This window comes from Leptosomus discolor, chromosome 19 (genome assembly GCF_034619465.1).
Source record: "Leptosomus discolor isolate bLepDis1 chromosome 19, bLepDis1.hap2, whole genome shotgun sequence".
NCBI lineage: Eukaryota > Metazoa > Chordata > Aves > Leptosomiformes > Leptosomidae > Leptosomus > Leptosomus discolor.
Genome location: NC_141409.1, coordinates 13,990,441 through 14,011,314, shown reverse-complemented (window position 1 = coordinate 14,011,314; position 20,874 = coordinate 13,990,441). Strand labels below are relative to the sequence as shown.

Here is a 20,874-nt window from a genome sequence, read left to right as displayed (position 1 = left end):
AAACCGAGTGATCAGTCTGGGGCTGATCCCGGCCGTGGGGAGCTGCTGTGTGCCCAGACCTTGGCGGAGGCAGACGGGGCCCCCGCCGCAGCTCGGTGCTGCCCGCTGGACCGAGTGCCGCAGGGGCCTCCCGCCGCAAGGCGTCGAGAGCCCATCAGCTCCACGTCATCTCGGGCGCGATGCCCAGGGACTTGTGGCTTAACCAGCTGTATCTTCCTTGCCTTCAGGGCTCGCTGATGAGCATTTCTTGACGGTCCACAAGCTCACAGCTCGCTGTTTACAGCAACGTGTGACAACTCTGGTTTTTGTGACTGTCCTGCAGCAGGGGTTATGAAGCGGGGACCACTGAGGGGCTGCCGTCAGGCTCCCAGTCACGTACTCACGTGGAGAGGCATCCGGAGCAGCGAGGGGGGGAGGGGGCAGCTGCCGAAGGGCTGCGCGGTCCCAACGCATGGAGCGGCGTGTGCAGGAGAAGGTGGTGTGGTGCGGGGCAGGCGGCAACAGCCGGGCGAGCGGAGGTGTGCCGGGACGGCCCCGGCGCCGCGTCCCGCTCAGTAGTATGCACGCACACGCTTGCTCCAGCGCCGGCGGCCCCTCTCAGGACGGCGGGACCGGCGGGCACCTGGTGGGGCTGGGCGGCAGGCGGGCCGCCGCGCTCTGCTCCGTCCGGAAGCTGTAGTCGTACTGCGGGCAAAGCAAGAGAGAGGGGACCGTGGGACATCGCCCAACGGCAGCCTGGGCCAGGGTGCACAGCCATGTGGCCACGCTCCCCAGCCCGTGCTGGGACGACGCAAGCAGCAGAATGAGGTAAGAATTGGATCCCGAGCTGGGATCTCGTCCCCCTGCCCCAGGCAGGGCCGTGCTGGGTGAGCCTGCCGGCACCACCTGACCCCATGCCGTAACTGTCCCGGGTTAACCCAGCGTTAACACAAGCACAACCGCAGCCAGTCAGGAAGACTCCCCTTTACAGGCCTCATTTACACAAGCTGGTACCATCACAACTAAGGTTTTTGGTTTGGCAAGGTGGGTGAAAATTCCAATGCATGCGTCTCTGCACCCCACAGATGTCACTGCAGCCGGCTGGGTGCTGCTGCAGCCCCAGGGGCATCCCTGCTGCTGAGGGATATCCCTGCCACCGATGGTCATCCCTGCAGTGGAAGGACATCCCTGCCACCGATGGTCATCCCTGCAGCAGAGGGACACCCCTGCAGCTGATGCTCATCGCTGCAGTGGAGGGACCGACATCCCCGCAGCTGAGGGACATCCCTGCCACTGATGGTCATTCCTGCAGTGGAGGGACAGCACTGCAGCTGATAGACGTCCCTGCAGCCAAGTGACACCCCTGCAGCCGAGGGACATCCCTGCCAATGATGCTCATCGCTGTAGCGGAGGGACCGACATCCCCGCAGCCGAGGGACACCCCGACGCCGCACCGTGCCGTCGCAGTGCCACCTCGTGGCACGCCGCGGGCCGCACCCCGACAGCCCCACGCCGCCCGGGCTGCTGCTGTGGGCCCCTGCCGTGCCGCGGCACCCCCAGGAGCGGCCGGGGCGGCGGTGGCCCCGCCATCACGGGTGCGTGGCTGAAGCGGAGCGACGTGCAGGGGCGGCACGCAGCCCCGCCGCGGCGGCTGCAACGGCGCCGGGTACGGAGCGTCCTCCGGCACGTCTCCCAGCGCCCCGTTTCGGGCTTCTGGGGTGTCGCCGAGGCGCGCCCCTCTCCCTCGGGCCAGGCCCGCCCCCGGCCCTCGCAGCCAGCCCGGTGGTCGGGACGCGCTGCCGGCGGGGCGGCGCCGGGAACTCGACGGCTTTGCCGCCGCCCGGCCCCGGCCACGTGCGCGGCGCCGAAATCGCGGCACCTGCCGCGCTGGTGTGCCGGGAGCCCCGGGAGCTCTACGGGGCCGCCCGCTGGTCGGGACACACACACACACGCCGGCCCCGCTGCCCCAGACGGGTGCGGGCTCGGCCTTCCCTGCCCCGACGCTCCCCTCCGCGCCGGCCCGGCGTGCCCGGCCCCCGCCGCGGGCAGCGCCCAGGGGCGGCAGGACCCGCTGACCCGAGCACGGGGCGCCGGCAGCCGCGGCGGGAACGGGCCGGTGCCCGCAGAGCCCCGGCCCGGGGCTGCGAGGGGTCCCGCGGAGGGGGGGGGGGGGGGGTGCGGAGCGGGGCCGGCGCCGGGCCGGCAGGGGGCGCGCGCGGAGCGCGGCCCCCGCTCCCGCCGGCGGGAACAGGGCCGGGCCCCGGGCATGGCCCCGCCCCGGGCCCCGCCCCCGCCCCGGGTCAGCCGTGGCGGGGCCGAGCCGAGGCGCCGCCTTCCGCCAGCCCGGCTGTTAATTGGCAACGCGTCTTCATTAATTGTACCTCCATGTCATGATGTCACAGCCAGCGGTACCAGCCCCGAGCTACACCAGCAATAAGGCTCATTTTTCAACACGCAAACACATAAAGATGTCAGCTCAAACTGTTTACTAATTAACACTTAAAAAGACACAAATTAGATATGCGTGGCTAAGAGCAATTATAATCAAGACGAATTTCTCTAGTCATTTGGGAACTGAAAAAAATGCCTAATTGCTGGAACCAATGTTTTAAAAACTGAAATCATGCCAGTTAGCAAATATGTTCATTTAAAGAACATTTCATGTGACTGCGCTCTGGAGAATTGACTACAAACACCAGAACAAGGAAAAATATTTCTGTATAAAATTAAAATTTTAAGCTCTTTTAGATTTACAACTTCGTCATTAAACATATTTGCAAAGAGCAGCCCACGAAAACTTGTAGCAATTAAGTGGTTAAATGAACTGCCTTCCCTGTCAGTTTAAAAGGAATGATTAATATTCGACGCTCACTTCACTAATTAGACTCTCTCCAGACTTTTCGCTCAACGCCAAGCAAAAACGAAGACGGGGCGCGCCCCACCAGCGCGGGAGGCCCACGGCAGCCCAACGGCCGACCGACCGACCGCGCTGCCAGCAGCCGCGTGGCACAGCAGCACCCGCCACCGCAGCCACCAACGGTCCGGTCCTGGCGCCACCGCCTGCCCGCATGGTGACGATCCCCGGCCCGGGACAGGCTGGAGCAGCGAGGGCAAACTCCGCAGGGAGAGCCAGCAGCGGCGCTGCCGGGGCTCTGCTCCTCTCGTCCCTACGTCCACTGCACCAGCCGCGGGCGAGCAGTGCCCCCAGCTCACGCCTGCCTTCACCCGCTGGGCTGCACCGCCTCTCCGTGCCCCCCTTGCCGTATGCTTGGCTGGGCACAGCTCTGCACCCTGCGATGCTGATGTCAGGTGCAGCCTGAGTACCGTACGGGATCTGCGCCCATTTTCATCTGTTTTCCTGAAAGGGTGGAGCCCTTCCATTCGCTCGGAGGATGGGTGTGCACATCTGCAAATGTGGCGACCGAGAACAATAACTCTTGGAATTCTTTGGGAATATTTTTTGCAAGGCATCTAGCTCCAGGGAAAATGTTCTCGCTGCTCTGGAAATCCAGAAGATTTGCTGTAATGGTGCTATTGCTTGCAAGGGAAATAAAGCCACGCAGAAATTCACAATATTTATATGCGTAGCTATCTACGTGCAGACAAGATGCTTCATCAAGGAATACGGGCTGCATAATTATACTTTTCATTACTCTGAAACGCTCACAGCCTGTAACGGAACAGGAGGGTGTGGGGAGAGCGGCAGGTACCAACCTCTCCTCCCAAGGCCACGCAAACAACGCTGGAGCAGGTGTCCCTACGCTCCGCAGGCCTGCGAGGGGCACGAGGGAGGGCTGCGCCGCCCACCCCTCCGGGCAGTGCCCTGAGCTGCCCGGACCTCTCCCGCACCGGGTGACAAGAGGAGATGTTTGTGACCGATGGTGCCTGAAGAAGCATGTGCTGCTGACACAATTTTCCTCCTGGCCTGAGACTTCAGCTGAGAGGCAGCCCTTGCAGAGCAGGTGGCTCCTCGGCCCCACGCAGCCCAAGTCAGGCATGTGCCAAAGCACTCCCTTGGGAACACGAGACCACCCTCGGTTTGTTGGCTGTCTCCTCCCCGAGCTCCTGGAAGACTCACACTCACTGAACGTGCAGCCTAGCTTTCCTGGTAACAACTTACCAGCACCATCAAACTGCAGAACAACAACGTGCTTTACCTGACATTGCTTAGTCAGGGTCAAGGGCTTCCCCGAGGTGCAAGAGGCAACCTAACAGTGTCCTGCTTAGAACACATTTTGATAATAAATGAGAAAGGTGAAAAGAAAGACATCTGGAGACTTTGCCATCAGATTCAGCACCTAAAGCACCTTTGCCAGATCACAGAGGACATCCCTAATTCTGAGCTTACTGTTTGACCCTGCGTTGACTTTATCCACCAGCACTGACTCAGGAAAGACAAGAGAGGCCTTTTCCGTGAGGGAAGGGATCTCACACGAAGCAAACACAGCCCTCGTGCTGCTTTTGCTCAGTGCCTCACTGGCTACCTACCTCCTTTTCGATTTCTGCAAGGGTTTTGATTGTGATGCCCAAGAGATCAACCGGCTGCATCTGGCAAGGAAAAAAAAAAAAAAAAGAAACAGAAATGTCAAACTTAGGGTTTTTTTGGTTTGGTTTTGTTTTGTTTAAAGTCAGCAAATACTCTGTCACCAGAGATTTGGAGGCACCATCTGTAAACATACGTGGGATCCTGTTTCTCAGTCCACCACGAGGGCGAAGAAGCAGAAGGCGGGTTAGGGACAACAGCTCTAACGCCTTTCTGCCCACGCGGGGACAGCCAACACTCACCTCAGTGGCGCTTTGCACAGGCAGATCTTCAGCCACCTCCCTGCAACCCGCGCTGTAACACCCTACGGATCTCATACGGCCGCAGCACGTAGGTGGGAGCGGCACCGGCTGTGGGAAGCCCCGACCAAACTGACCATATGGTGGCAATGGTGTCTAAAGGATCCGAGGAGAGGATTAGCACGACCTAATCTCTCTGCATTTGTTGTCGCAGCAGGGACTCCAGCTTTCTGGGAATAGTGGCCCATAAACAACCCTTTCAGAAAGCCATGGTTGTGAAAAACCGCGTCCGGCTGCACACGCAGGTCGTGTCAGCAGGAAGAAGAAAGCACAAAGCGGGAGCACAACATGAAAAATCAGACACAGCCGATGGCTCGGTGCCTGCCTTAACAGCCTCTTGTAAACCGATTTTTAAAGAGATACTGGTTTTGGATCAGGTGGAACTGGTAATGGGATGCTGAGCCTTTGAGCTTTGGATCACCACCTTAAACTAGCACCGGTCTGGCAGTGCCCAGAAGTCCTTCTGAATTGGTACCGGGGTTTCTGTTTCGTCCGAGCAAACCTGCCCTGCCCGGGCTGTTGGCAGCACCCTCTGCCGGCACCGCAGCGCTCGGTGCTGAGCGGGAAGGATGGGTGCCCTCTCGAGCTTGTCCCGCTGCCAGCCGAGAGCCGTGCCGCCTGCAGCAAGGCATGCCAGGCAGGACTCTGCTTGAGGAGGGAACTCGTGTACAAATGTGCTGAGTGTGAGAATAACCCAGCCCGTCTTGCTGCTGCGCTTGCGACACTTTGGCTCGGACAATCTCCCACACCAGAGGGCAACAGGAATCTTAAAATCATTCTTCCATCCCCTCTCCTGCTCCCTGGAACACAGCCCAGGTCCAGCTGCGGTGTCATTAGGACACAGCCACCTCCACAAACCTTCCAGGCTGGAACTGGCCAGCAGGAGGGCGCAGCCTCCCCACCAAGCTGGGTTTTGGCCAGCGCAGCCATGGCAATCCTGCTGCCCCCGGCCAGCTACGGCCACTGGCCTCCACCTGCAGAACCGCCAGCGCCCACCGTGACCGAGCAGCCCTGAAGACCCTCGCCCACAGGCCGCTGCCAGTTCTCCTTGCACAGGGTGCGGAGCCGAGGAGCCTCGTGGCAGCCGCCAGCACTGGGGCGCACCACGCCGTTACCGTGGCCTGGAACTTCTGGGGTGCAAAAGGAAAGTCGTAGAGCTGACTGCACTACGCCGTCCCCGCAGCAGGTTAAGGGTAGGAGAGCTGCGCATTTGCAGCTTGCTTTACAATGAGAAAGCAGAAATGCTTCCAGCACTAGAGTCCTGTTGCCATTCCTATTTCTGATGGTGACAAACCTTCAACTCCCGGGACAATTCAGTTTTAGAAGCAATCTGGCAAAGGCCATCCCCTCCCCATGGGAAAGTACTGTGAAGTGCAACCTGGGGTCATCTCAAGCACTGGGTGTATATTAGGTCCCACAAAGGAAAAGCTCCCACAAGCAGGCAATTTGTGTTGATGCTCTGATCACTCTCTGTGAAAAGATGAAATTTAGACACTGGGAGAACAATGAAGGCAACTCACCCCTTCAGGAGCGCAGGCAAACTTCTCCGAAATCATAAAAGGCACTCCATCCATTGCTGAAAGGGACAAAACGAGCAGACACGTCACATTTCCAGCTGACTTCTGACATGCAACTTCACACATTCCCAGTGACAGCTCACAGATTCATAGCATTGACACATGACTGATAGCTCACAGAAGTTAGTGCCAGCCTTTTCCTCCCTCTAACCTGCCAGAGGTTTCTTGTCTGTTCGAGACACAGCTGGGTTAGTCCCTACCACAGCAGGAATCCAATGATCCCTCCCTGCTCTATCCATATACAATGTCATGGTCCCAATTTTGAGTCTTCCAATTTGGTTCAGCTGCCAAAACAGGACAGTGTTTGAAACTGAAACCAAACACAAACAGCTTAAGAAGACAGGCATCTATTTACCACCACCACACAGAACCAGCTGAGTGAACTCGGTGGTGTCTGAGCGAGGGGATAAGGAACACACCTGGCTCAGGTGACCTCCACCTCCCCCAGGCGCTGCTACCTGGGCAGAATGAAACCCAGCCCCTGGGGCCAAGCACCCTCCCTGGCCTGGCTGCTGCCAGCACAACCTCAACAGGGCGCAACGGAGCTCAAACACTTGCAAACCACATCTGGAGAACGGAAAACTGTGGAGTACGAGGATGGACACAAGGACATGACGGCACGTGGCACAGCCCCACGTCACTGGGCCAACCTCTCTCTGTAGCACAGCCTTAGTGGTACGAAGAGGACTGTTTGCCTTTATATTGACTTGTGTATTGCTCTTCGGTAGTGCAATGACATTCAGTGTTCCTGTCTCGCCATCACCACCTCGGAAACGTCAGAGAAAGCCTCCCACAAGACGTGTTGGTACGAGGGAGACATTTTTAAAACATGTACCTCAACAATCTCCACACAGGACTGAAAAGGGCACATTTCTAAGGCAGACTGAGGCTCAGATACACCCACTTTATTTCAGCTACACCTTTAACATTTTAAGCCTTTAAATTTCAGCTGTGAAATAAATAAAAACTTCAAACTAGAGTAAATTTAAGCCCTGAAATGCCCCGAAGTAATCCTCAAAAAGGGTTTTCTTTTGCAATGCATCTGCACCCACGAACCTGGCGTTTCTCTGCTTGCTGTTTCTAACTCCCATCAGCACCAGTGAGTTACTGTGTCAGCAATTTAACAAGGGTTATTTAAGAACACTTAGCATTTTACATTTGCTTTGTATACTTTTGACTTAAAAACCCCTCTGCTGGAGTCACTTTGTTATCAAAGGTGCTATGTGGCAGCCACAGCACTACATGAAACAAAAGGAAACAGATGAAAAGCAGCATCACCAAATCCAGGAAGTTTTGAACCTGAAAGACCATCTGCATTTGTTATCCCGACAGAAACCTGCTTTGATCAGTGACACGCTGGCTTTTGTAAAGTAATTTAAAGAATAAGCTGCGACGAGCGCGCACGTTCCCCCGGCAGCCCCCGCCGGACTGCCTCCATCCGTCCTTCGGTCCTCGCACGCTCCAGCCCTCCCGGAGCTCAGAACTGCAGAGCAAAGCAGCAGATGAAAGCAGGGCGTGCCAAAGGCTCGGCAGCGCAATTAGCACTCTCCTAAACAAACGAGCTTCAACAGAGCTGTAATTAAGCAGGCCTGTAATTAAGTATATGCCCTTTATCATAACGATCATGCTTAAAAATGGCATGATGCACGGAAGTGTGTTATTAATGCTGCACTCCCAAAGCGCAGGAGCCGGCGTGTCAGGCCTGTCACTAGGCTGCTGGTAAAATACATCGAAGGGAGAAAGCGGAAAACACCACGCTCGTTCCACGGCTCTTTTCACAGCCAGGCACTACGAGTCACGAGGATTTAAATTCCCACCAACTCAGGAAACTTTACGGAACTAAAGCAGCAGGCTGCTACAGCCGGCTGCCTCCGCCGGCCTGCCCAGCACCGGGAGGGCAGCAGCCTTCGCCCCTTCACCCCCCGGCCGGGCTCGCCCCAGGAGCCCGCGCTGCCGGCCCGCAGGTGGGAGCTGTTCGGGGCCCAAGGGGCCGCAGGCGGACGGCGAGGACCCCCCGGGACGCGTGGGGAGTGGCCGCACATCCCTCAACTCTGCGTCCAGGCTGAACGATGGCTCCGGGCAAAGCAAACGCTTCGGAGGAAGGACACCCCTGCCCGCCACCCCGCAGCACCGGCCACAGGAACAGAGAGACTCAAAGCTGCTGCTGCCTGCAAAGGGTTTTTTCACCTTCACCAGGACTTCGAGGGAGAGGCACCCAGCTTCCTTTTAGGAGCGTAAATCCAAATCCAAGAACATTACAAATGCAGCGACAATTTGTTCCAGCGCGACACCGAACCCTCTCACGTTACCGCCAGCTTGTGCATCGCGTGGACAAGTCTGCACCACGCTGCTCCGAACAAAGCCTGGCTGCAGCAGCGCGTTTCTGCGCTGACTTCGCAGGGGAGGCTCGGCGCTGCGCACCCCTGCCCGCCCCACAGCCCCTCGCCGAGGCCAGGCCACAGCACCGGCCCCTCCCGGTGCTCTGCTCCCGGGCAGCCCCGGCTCCATCATTGCTGGTTCGGCAGCACGTGCCCGGCCCTGGCAGACGCCTCTCCGCGCCCAGGGCCCACCTCTCCGCGTCTCCCAGGCAGAGCACGGCCCTGCGGCGCCAGCAGCGATGGGGCCGCACACGTGCAAGCTCACGCTCGGAGCCCGGGTGCGTTGCGCCCTTAGCAGCGCTCCTCCACCACGCACCAGCTCACCGAGACTCGCAGCAGAGGGGAGGAGGTAACTGCAGCTCCAGTGCTCTCCAGGGCCGGGCATCCTCAGCAACAGGCAGGGAAGAGCTCCCACCGCTGCGCCGCAGTCTGCCAGGGCGTCCAGCCCTGGGGTCTGGGCGCGGGTGCCATCGCTCCCGCTGTGCACCGCGAGACAGCACACAACTGCTGTTTGCAGCAGCCAGTTAATTTCATAACAAAATTAAATGAAACCAGAACTGTAGGAGGCTTTTAATTCCCTGTCCCTTGTTCTGATGTTGTGCTGTAAACAAACATCAGCAGCAGCCTCTCATTCCTCCCTTACTCCTTTCTCTTTTCCTCCTCCTGCTGCTTTTGAAGCCTTCCTGGCAGTCTCTGACGAGCAGAGCCACTTCCACGGGCAGCGTCAAGACTCACCAGGCCTGGAGCTGCAGTTCTTGTCTTAGTCTGGCCAAGAGCTCTTCAGTGCTCCCCGATGTCAATCTGTGTCACGTTTGAGACCAGCAGATGGTAAAGCAAAGGGATAAAAGGAACTGGTGCTGGTGAACGATCAAGTACAGTGCTCTTTCCAGAGGCAACACATACCGATTCAGAACAAAAAAGGTGGGCAAGGTCCCATTTTCACAGCACTACCACCAGCAGCATTACTCATACCACCACATGAGCGAGCTCACGCATTGACCTGAGTAGGTTTTAACATCTTTAAAAGGTCATGACCTTAAAACAGTTTTGAAGACCTATAAAACATCTGCACCTTGCATGTTTCACTTAAAGCCTCCCTGCGCAGGTAGGCAAAGCTGCTCTTGCCCCGCACTGCTCTGGGGCCGGCAGGAACACCACCTCCGCCGGTGCCCCCCGAGGCAGCCGGAGCCTGTGGCCGGTCACAGCTCCCGTCCCACGCGGGGAATCGCCACTTGCCTGCAGAGCCTCACCCGCCGAGAGGACGCCCGCAGCGCCGGGCCCGGCTGAACCCAGGAGGCGGCAGGTTCTCACCACGCAACGATACCCACAGCACCTGCAACAGATCAGGGAGGTGCCCGCACTCTTCTCCCACAAAATGAACAAAATAAAAAGGGATTTCAGAAAGAAAAATTTTTTCAATGGCTGTTTGCTGTGTCCCAGGAACAGCTCCTCCCTGAGGGTCACACCCAATTAGCTCAGTCACTGCAATTAGATAAAAGAGTTGAAAGGAGCCAGCGGCCAGGACCGCACTCCTAAAACCAAGCCCCAAAGCACAGCATCCCTGTGAACCCCAGCAGCAGCCAGAAGGAGGCCGGACCCCTCCGGTGAGGGGCACCCGAAAGGACACCGGAGCCACCCCTTCGTCAGCGCAGGACCTCCAGAAAGCACGACCAACTTTTAACCGGTGGCTGCCCCTTCACTGTAATTTACCAAGACTTACTCCCAGCCTTTAAAGGGCAGGCCACAAAACCGTGCTCTATAAATACAACTTGTTAGCTCGCCTAGAAATTCTCTCTTTAATCTGAAAAAGTACTGTCACCCTCCTCTAAGCACATGATAGATGCTGCCTTCTGTGCCGTAGACTCCAACTAAATCTCAGTTGTCAAATTAGTAATTCATCTTTCTTGAATAACTATATTTTTAGCAAAGCTACCAGATTTAAATAATCAGACCTGCCAATGCTACCCTAATTTAAACATGCTGACGAACTTTCACAGGCAGCATCAGCTAACATAATGAGTTTCTGGATGACAAAGAACTTCAGACCATAGTTCTCTACACTACCCAGCGTAATAAGCACTTGTTCCTTTCTACAATGTGCACATAAAAGAGGAATCTAAATAATAATTGCTGTAATTATCTTGAAAAATATGTGGTGATTAATGGTGATTATGAAAATCTGTATAATTGTTCATTGAAATCTCCAAATCAGATGCTTTCTTGAAACAGCCATTAATGAAGAACTTGGGAACACAAAAAGCATCAAAACCCAAGCCAAGCTCCTGACCGTTTGAAGCGCGTGAGGATGCGACTGCACACACGCCCGGCTCAGCGCTCACCCCTCCCATGAACTCTCCGCAAGAGGTTCCAAGATGTCCATGATGTGACGCATATGTCATTGCGGTTCAAAGCACGAAGTTCAACCTGTTATTTATGCAAATAATTAATTACTCTTGTATCCAACTAGCAGTTTGTCATGACACATTAATGACTTGATAGACTTCTATGAACTAGTGAACACAGGACAGCAGAGCGCTTTTATCGTCATTTAATTTAAAAACGATCCTGTGTGAAATTATCTAGTCGTGAGTGATGGAAGCATAAAGAACAGACTCAGCAAAGCTTCTTTTGGATCATTGCTTTATTAATGGTAACGTCAGGGAAATGAAAAATGCTAACATTGTCATATTTAGCTCCTGGGTATAGATGAATAGCTGCCTCAGTGCTTGGCGGGTTCAGTTTGCACACTGCAGTGAGCGCTAATTCTTCACACCACTATTGTGGGGATACACAGCCACGGAAGAGTTTATATACCTCGACTCCCAAGGAAATAACAGCTGTTTCTGCATTTAAATTCCCACCATAAGCTTTTACAGCTTTAGATTTCTTTATTGCTATTTTTGCATGGCCTTTTACACTTGAATTTTCAACTGCTGATATTAAAAATATTTAAATAAATAAATCCCTCGCAAAACATTTTCCTGCATGACTTTGAAAACTAGGCACTGCTAATCCAAACCAACAAAAACGCCCCAGTGCTGAATGTACTATTGCCACCTTTAAAATTTAAATGACCTTGGATTTTAGAAAGAGCTTTCTGTAATACTGCAAAAGGCTTCAGATTTTCCCCAGACCTGATACGCTAGCAGAGCGTTTGTTTTACCAAGATGAGTATCTCATAAACCAGCCTAGAGCAACACCGTAAAACCAGCAAAGCTCACCTGTTTAAAGAAGACTTAATTTTCAGCTAAATGACACCAGAAGAACTTGGAAGCGGGCAAGAACCAGGGAGCTGGCAGAGGGCACGGGCACGGCAGCGCTCGGCCCCGGCGGCTGCACACACCCGCCAAGGGAAGCCACCGTTCGGCTGTAGGGACGCGCGAGCCCCCCTCCTGCCAGGACACCAAGGGCGCCACCGGAAGGGCCCGCTGCCCCCCAGGACGCAGGCAGCCTCTGCCCCCCAGCTTGAGGGAGGCCCCTTCAACGCCGTCTGCACGTAAGCGAGAAAGCGCAGCCGGCGTGCAGCCCCGTCCCCAGGCTGAGGGGAGCAGGGACAGCTCTGGCCACCAGAAGCAGCGCCCTGCGTGGGGCGAGGCTGTGACTCGGCCACGGGGTCACCCCACAGCAGACGGACACGGCTCTCCCCGGGGAACACCCGCTCCCTGCAATGGCGACCGTCCGCTCCGGGTGACGGCGCCAGGCCGACAGCTGTCTGAGGAACAGGACAGGGACTTCCCAAGCCCTCCCAGGGCACGCCAGCTGCCGGGTCCAAGACCCAGGGCTACTCCTGCCAGTGGCACAGCCGTGCCCGGCCAGCCGGCACGCCAGGACTCGTGCTGCTACCTGGGTCGGCCGGCCAGCAGTGGGGAGCTGGTGGGACGGCACCACGTTGGCCAGGGCAGGGTGGTCAGGCAGGGACCCCGCCACCCCTGCTTCGCGCCCCCGCCTGCCCACCACAGCCACAGCACACACAGCTCTGGCTCCCGCTCGCACCCCTCTGCTTCCCACCGAGCACCGCGGTGCAAGCCCTGCACGCCTGAGCCTTGCGGACAGCGCAGGACACCTTCACGAGCCCATGCACGCTGTGTGATCTCAGGGCAGGGGAAGTCAATCAGAAGTGCGGAAAAAACGTTTTACAACGGTCTGCAATGCATCAAGAGAAGGATGCAAGCTTTTCAAAATAAACCACGCTCTCCATAACACACAGCTAAGCCTCCTACTTCTGTTATTTCTGTACACAATCATTTAAATAGCAGTCTGAATAGTAAACACGTGTGTGTGCTCTCTGTGCTACCGTGCACCGAGTCCCAGATGGAACACCACCACTCAGCATTTCCACATCGCTAATGATAGCGAAACCTCAGGGGGAAAACAAAAGCAAATTCTCCCGCGAGCTCCTGCCAAGCCGGCTGCAACCGGGAACACCGTGACCGCCCCAGGCTGCGCTCCCCGGCTGCAGACGCTGCCCCCAAAACGCACACGCTTCTTCACTTAATACAGAAAAGTACCCAAATATTAAGACATTGACCCTGTTTCCCCTGGCTCCTCTCCAGTCCCTTTTCAGCCTACCCTGCGCAGCCCTGCTGCGAGGGAGCCCTGGGGCAGGGGGACGCAGAGCTGTCCCCAGCCCCGCAGACCTCCGTGACACGACGCACCAGCCGCAGCCCGGCGGCGGTGGCTCCAAGACATATTGCAGTTCACGCTGTCGCTTGGGCTCGCCATCTGTGCTGCTCCCGCAGAGGCTGCCGGCGCCGGCTGTGCCGAGGGGGCCAGTGGGTTGCTGGCCCTGCGTGGCCCCTCGTTAGTCGAACGTGCTGACGAGAGGAGACCAGAGCGGGCGGGACGGCCCCACGCTCTGCTCAGCCCACACAGGGCTTGGCCGCCACCTCTCCCTTGTCCAGCTCCACCGAGGCACAGGCCCAAGCTCACGAGATGGCCCCGGAGCACCGCACCCAGCACACCCAGCTCCGGGGCAGCTGTGCCGCTGGTCCCGTGGCTCCCGGGGGAGCAGGAGCTCGCACCAGGGAGCAGTGGGAGGGGAGCGAGGAAGCCGTAGCCTGGCTGGGAGCGCCCCGGCCCTGTGCCAGGCAGCGTGACGGTGGCAGCACCGAACCACAGGGCACTCGGTGCGGTGAGTGGGAAAGCAGGGGCCTCCCGCTCTGTGGAAGGAAACCTCCATGACGGGAACGGTTTACAGCTTTCCTGTTCATCTTGAAAAGACTTTGATTAAAAAAACAGACCTGGACTAAATTTTCATTTTTGCTAATTTGATTGTCAGCCTTGATTTTCTCTGTTTCCTGCATAGCTCATGACACGGCACAATTAGTTCTTTACTGCTAGATCAAGCCACAAAAACACTTGAGAAAATACTCCTGGTTTTGATTATTTTCTTTTTTAAATAAAGTGAAGGTTAAGTACTGCATGGTGACAGCTAAGTAGTACCTCAGCACTGCGGCTGCATCAGCACCGGAGAACATGGAGAGACTTCAAACAAGCTCTTCAAATTGCAAGTGTTTAGGAGCTCTTGATTTTATTATTTTTTAATAAAATGTCCCCTTTGAAGTCTCCGCACCACACTAAACTTCAAAGATCACACCTAAGCATGTGCTACTTCCAAGCAACAACCCTTAATTAATTAGACCAGAGCAGATACAAAACAGGGCACTTGTGCGGGGCTGCGGCAGAGCCAGGGCAGGTCCCGCTCGAGGACAGGGAGGCGAAGCGGAGGCACTCCTCCAGCCTCCGCGCTGAAGAGAAACACAGACGCTTTTCAATTACTTTCAGCTCTCGCTGTAATGACAGACAGACTCCTTGGAAGTCATTAAACATGTAACGTCTGTCTGCCGCAGAGGCAGGGAGGCGCAGGAGGCAGGACTCGGGCTGGAGCAAGCAGTTGCAAAAAGCATCTCAGGAAGCGCCCACAATAGCTGCAGTGTTCCCCGGCCGGCGGCTGTAAATTTCTCCCTCCTGATGAGAGAAACATCCTGTTGGGTAACGGCTGCTTCCTTCCAGCACGGGTATTTTTTGCACTTCAGTCGCTTCGGTACTGCAGGTTAGGAGCAGGGCATGTTAAAGAAACACGCTGCAGTCTGTTACTAGATCTGGCCCTGGAAGCTTTGATTGTCCTTTGCTGAGACACCTCTGGAGGTATCATTTTGTACCACAGGGGAGGGGAGGTTGTCACTGCGAGGGTACTGGGCTCTCGACTCGGAAACCCCTTGGACGGGGCCAGGGCACCGGGCAGTGGCAGACACTCACACTCCAACGACGGCTGGGATCCTGCCCAGCAGCAGCACCACGCCATCTCCAGCTGTGCACAAGTGACCAACATCTGCCCTACAGAGCTCCCTAGGGAGATAAGGGTGCACAGCACCTCTCTTAACACGGTTTTGTTTTAAAGGACTTCAGTTTTTTTAAACACACAGGTAGCTTTTTGCTTCCAGTGAAAGCAGGGGAAAGAAGACAGATGAGCTGTCCTGAAAACACCATGCTCTCCACACCATGGCACCCCTAAACACGAAGGGAAAGCAGAAACTCCTCACGAGCACGGCTACGAAGGATGTGGGACTCCCATCTCCTGCCCGGGAGCTCACTGACGCACAGAACGTGTGCTCCCACCACCCAGTGATGTGACACAAGGACCCACAGCCGAGGCCTTCAGCGCTGGGGAGGACGGCAGCGCGGCAAGGGCGAGGGCCGCGCTGCACGAGATGCCGCCCAGCTGCAGGAGGCTGTACCTGACACCGAGCTCGGGGGAGCCAAAAAGACGGGGGAGGTTTCCTCGACCTCCCAACAGCCGGGCCACCGAGCCACGGCCCCGCAGAGCCAAAAGCTCTTCTGCAGGAGGAGAGCCAGCGTGCCACTGCACAGCAACTCAGAATCCAGATCTCCTAATGTAATTTAATTTTTAAGTGCTCAGAGTCATTAGTGGAGCCACATATTTCTATCAGGTAAATTTCATTTGCATATGCAAATTATATCTAAATACACTGCACCATTAATATGATCACTAATTACATAATAATAGTCACCAATCTCCACACAGATCAAACTTACAGTTTTGTAGCTATTAAGGAAATTGTGCTTTGTAATTAAGATAATCCTCATTTCCAGATGCTAATTAACTATATAATAATTAGCTTCTTTCGCTAATGCAAATTAAGTATTTTCATCCTTATTGGTAAAAGAGTTGCTTATCACTTAAAAAAAGAGACAACCTAGAAATAATCCCTCCTCCCCCTTAAAGGTGAAAAGGTAACTCCATTTTTATCAGTCTCATTTGCAAATGCAAATGAGCCCTGATTAATCAAGTCACAGATAAATGCGCCCGTCTCGCGGCATGGCCGGCCGCCTGGAGCTCCCTCCCGCCCTCGGAGGACACGGCCGCTCACCGCCCGGGGGGACACGGGGCCGGGCGCAGCCCCGAGCCCGGACGGCTGTGGGCCACCGGAGGAGCGCCGAGAGCTGCCGCGCGGAGCCACGACGGCACGTGTGCCGAGGCGCGGCGGCGGGCGCGAGGGGCGGCGGCGGGGGCCAGCGAGGCCCTTCCCGCCCAGGAGCCGCCGCCGCAGCCCGCCTTGGCAGGACGCGGCCTCGGCTGCAGCGCATTCATCATCCGCTAAACCCACCCGCCCGCTCCGCACCGCCATTTGTCATTAATTATGCTAATCAGCAAACCATTACTCTCTGATGACACCACAGCACTTATTAGCTAGTTACGGCTTTTCAAAAGCACGGCTTATTGTGTATGCAAGCGCTGCGCATACATTAGCCTACAGGGAAGAAATGTCCAATTATGAAAAGAAGAAATTTGCTATTATCTCCTGCTAACAAACCAATTTAGTAATTATAAAAGTCTCTGAACTCAGAAGGATTTTTTAAGAAGAGCTGAGTGATGAAACCAGAGAATTTTGTTTGCAATAACTTTCTGACTTGGAACTAAAGTGACAGCAGGGGAATGAACAATTTTTATTATCATAATTACAATCCTTGCATCTTAACTTTAGATGATCAAAAAGCAGAATTCATCTAAAAGCGTGACTGTATTTGGCTCTTTCCTTAAAGTATCTGATTTATTTCTGTAGATCTACAACGAAATTTGTGTAACACCTTACAGGTACCCACGCAGGTCTCACCTATTCTCAGCGCGGTTGTATGAGCAGCAGCAACCCCCGCTCGGCCCCGCACGCCCAGGAGGGGAGGCACGACGAGCCGATGCCCCGGCGTCGTGCGCGAGAGGAACGCGCCAGGAGCACGCGGAGCAGAGCGGGGCCACGGCCTGGCGCTGACAGAGCTGAAGGGATGGGAGAGGGCGTCTGAAGGCTCCACTGAAAAACGGCCTTGGTGGAGCATCCAATTCATTTACAATCCCTAAGCTGTTTTGCTCACTGCGAGAGGAATACCACTAGTTTTAGAAGCTTAATATGTGTTAAGAGCTCATTAATATCATCAGAGTAAATGGGCCTATTAAAACATCTTTAAGCAATATCGGAACATAAATCTCCCTAAACTATATTTAATGACCGTACTTAAGATACATTATATGCAAGTCTTAATGAGACATTAGATAGCATTTTGAAGATTAAAATTAGAGAATCCATATAAAGTCTGTCCACTTAATGTAGCCTTAAGCTACGCTGATGAAAAACATTACTACCAAATTATTACTTCATTAGAACAAATATTTTCTAATAATTTCTGATTTATGCCATTAGTCGTCTCCATGTATACTATTTGTGTCTATATAAGAGTATACACAAAACAATTTCCTAGTTCCACAGGAGATGGGAGAAATTTTGAGCTTACTCATGGCTGAGTTAATTACTTGTCTTTTTTCTATTGAGTTAAAAATAAGCACTCTTTATAAAAGTCCATTTACTGTATCCCCACTTTTCTAATTTAATTGGAGATTTTAATTCCATTAAGCACAAGGTCATTTTTCAAACGTTTGCTGTTTTGCTTGCAAAGATTAGCAAGATGTCTCGGGCTCAGACCCCGACTGCCCCTTCAGCCCCTCCGCGGAGGTCTGAGCTGGCCCAAGGGTGGGAAACGGAGCAAGGTGACGCCAGCCTCCCTGGGGAGGAGGGCAGCAGCGCTGCCCAGGCAGAGCACCTCACCCTGCCCGTGGCACGGGACACAACGCCAGCGTGAACCAGGGCCCGGCGTCACTCCCGGACAACCCCGAGCAGCACGTCAGAGCCCACCGCGGTGTCCCGCCTGGATCGAGAGCGGCTGCGGGAACCCCTGCGCACGGCAGGCCCACGGGAGGGGCGCCCGCCGCCGGGACCCGGCTCAGCACGGCGAGGCAGCGGGACGCCTCCTCCCACAACTGAGTCGCCGCCAAAACGAATCGCAATAACCTTATTAGCAAGAGGGCTTTATGTGTGGTTTATTTTGTATAAACAGCTTTTCATTAGATAAATGAAGCCCAACAACCTTTATAAATGTTTTCAATTATGAAATTATGCCATTGAGATATCCAGATGACGATAATCAGGGAAAACACCACTGACACCTCTTGATAGGAGTCAGAGCACGCTGCCTGGCTGACTGCTCCTCGCAATAAAATCCAGCCTAGCCACACCAGTCATTTCAAAAACCCTTCTTTATTAGATGAAATCTGCAGCAACAAGACTATTTTCATTTGTTCTGCCCAAGCCTTCTATCCAAGAGAGAACATCTCATCGTAACAATTTTGCATTTTTAACTGTGCAAATTAAGCATTCTTCATAAATAACAGCCTGGTTTTCTGCACTAGAACTCCTTTTTATGAGCAGCACAGTAACGAACAATGAGCAATGTGTTCTATTATTCTTTGTCAAATCACAGAATGCTACATTAGAATAACTCTGCTGGTCAATGTAATATAGTAGATTAAATTCAACTTCTGTGCACAAACCACTGTAAAACAGCATGATAAGGCGGCTATAAAAAATTTAATTTTACTCCAAACTCCATCAGAAAAAAAAAATGGTGTGAAAAGTAATTTTGCATAATCAGTACACGCCATCTGGAACAATTAACCGATTTCTATAGAACTATGAGGATCAGTCATATCTGCTTATTAAAGATCAGAAATTATACAAGTAATAAATCCTTGAAAAAACTAAGCGTACTCCCGCCTGTCAACGCTATTTTAACTTCAAATACTGAAGAACGCCTGATAAGGCTGAAAAGAAGAGATTAATATATGCAAATTACATCCAGCATTTAAAATCCCCAACAACTGTCTCCGGTTTTCTGTCCCTTATTGCTGCCTTTATGTTTTATTCATACACCAACTCACCTGTCACTTCATAAGCTATAATATTATGGGGGTATTATTAAACAGCATAAAGCCGTGCTTTAATTGGAAAGCTTCATTGCATTTTCCAATTATTTGGAGTAAATTAAAAGCAGATGCACATAGTTTAATAAGGAGTCTAATATCAGTTCCGGGAAATCAGAATTCATTGTCATTACTATGCCGTGATAGTTTTGCAAACTGTACTCAATTTCAGAGGTTTTGAAAAGAAAATCTGTCTATGCAATCTGTTAATTGTCATTTGGTTAATAACTGTTTAAATATCCAAACCACAGAGCGGCTTCCTATTTAAAAAAAATTAAACTATGGCACTCGGAAAAGCAAAACAAATAGAGCACAGCCCGCCTCAGAGGTTGTGCTCCACACGCAACCGGTGCAAGTCCCGCCAGCTCGTCCTCCTCCAGCAGCCCCCCGCCTACGGCGACCGCTGCCGGGCGTGCGGAGCAAGGGCAGGGCAGCACCCTGCCCTGGCCGGGCTCCACGTCATCGGTGGGGTCCCTCCGGCACCCCCCTCCCTCTCGACCCAGCCCTGCTCCAGCGCCGCTCACTGTCGGATGCGCCCTGCGCGCCCACGCCACCAGGATGGGGAACGTCCCTGCCCGGACACCTGCTCCTACATCATTCAAGGTTCGGGGGAGCAGGCAGCTCATCCTCTCAGCAGAGATCAACAAGCAGCTTCCTCGGGAGGTGATGTGGACCCGCGGAAAACGGGCGAAGCCTGTACGTCTGGTAGGCTGCAGCAGGAGAAGGCAAGTGTTCCCGTGCCAGCCTGCCGCGCCGTGGGACGGCCGAGACGAGCGCGAGAGAAAGAGCAGCACCACAGCCAGAGCTGTCACGCTCTCGTGCAAGTACGCAAGAGTGAGATGATGAAGATAAAGAACGCCACTTCGGACGACAGCAGGTTAATCAGAAAATCACGTCTGAAAAATTACACAGGCGGGAGAACTCGCGGCTTCATCCTTCACCGTTCGGGCCAAGCCTGCCTGAGCGCAGCACCGGTAACGCGGGGCGGGACGCTGCAGCAGCGAGCAGCAAAGAATCTGCACACCACGGATGAGCTAATTTAATAAGAAATATACTTTTTTGAATCTCATTAAATACAGTATTAAGTAACACACTGCCCTTTCTGAAATACGCAGCTGCAGCATTTAACAAGAGGCTTCACTCTCCCTGAACTGCTGGATATTAATAGAGCCTTTTATACTTTGAAGATTATCCAGGTCTCTTAGTCCAAAGACTGGAAATTGCAATAGGGCAAAGAACAGGCTGACTTTAATCTCAGCCTCAGTAAAGAGGTTTCAACACAGAACAAAGCTTGTGTCACAACTTGTCTGGTTTTTGGACCATCCTCATTAAAATTCAGTGTCACAAAAAATAAATTTAGTTCCACTTTTATTCTTAAGAATCGCAAAGAATGTACACGTGGGAATCGGGATCGACAGTAAAATGCAGCACACGGCCTCCCCCGTTAGAGAGCAGGGTGTACTAAAACATAGTTGAACATAGGAGGGTATCTCAAAACCACCAGAAACTACGCTGGAAGATGAAGGCAATTCTTGTGCAGTGATCCAAAAAATAGCATCTTCCTTTTTTTCAAAATTACCTGTTTTAATAAAGCAGACACAGTGTGCCAAGTGAACCATTTAATTATCTGCAAAAATGATGAAGCAAAACAATCGTTTGCAAAAATAAATGACTAACCTCTGATTAAAACGTCTGTCCTCATTACATACAGATAAAAGATACAGTATCTTTTAAAAGAAAATGTACATTGAAGAGAAGTAAGTGGCAGTTG

General features: G+C 53.7%; 1 protein-coding gene across 2 annotated transcripts in view; it reads right to left on the bottom strand.

The window, feature by feature from the left end:
- Positions 1-597: 597 nt before the first annotated feature.
- Positions 598-20,874, bottom strand: part of MVB12B (multivesicular body subunit 12B) — a 62,740-nt gene continuing 42,463 nt past the window's right edge. For both annotated transcript variants that reach the window (XM_086475672.1, XM_086475673.1), the window contains exons 8-10: positions 6,342-6,397; positions 4,468-4,527; positions 598-684 (exon numbers count right to left, since the gene is read on the bottom strand). In XM_086475672.1, the coding sequence (XP_086331798.1) occupies positions 598-684; positions 4,468-4,527; positions 6,342-6,397 (203 nt within the window). The remainder of the gene's footprint in view (positions 685-4,467; positions 4,528-6,341; positions 6,398-20,874) is intronic.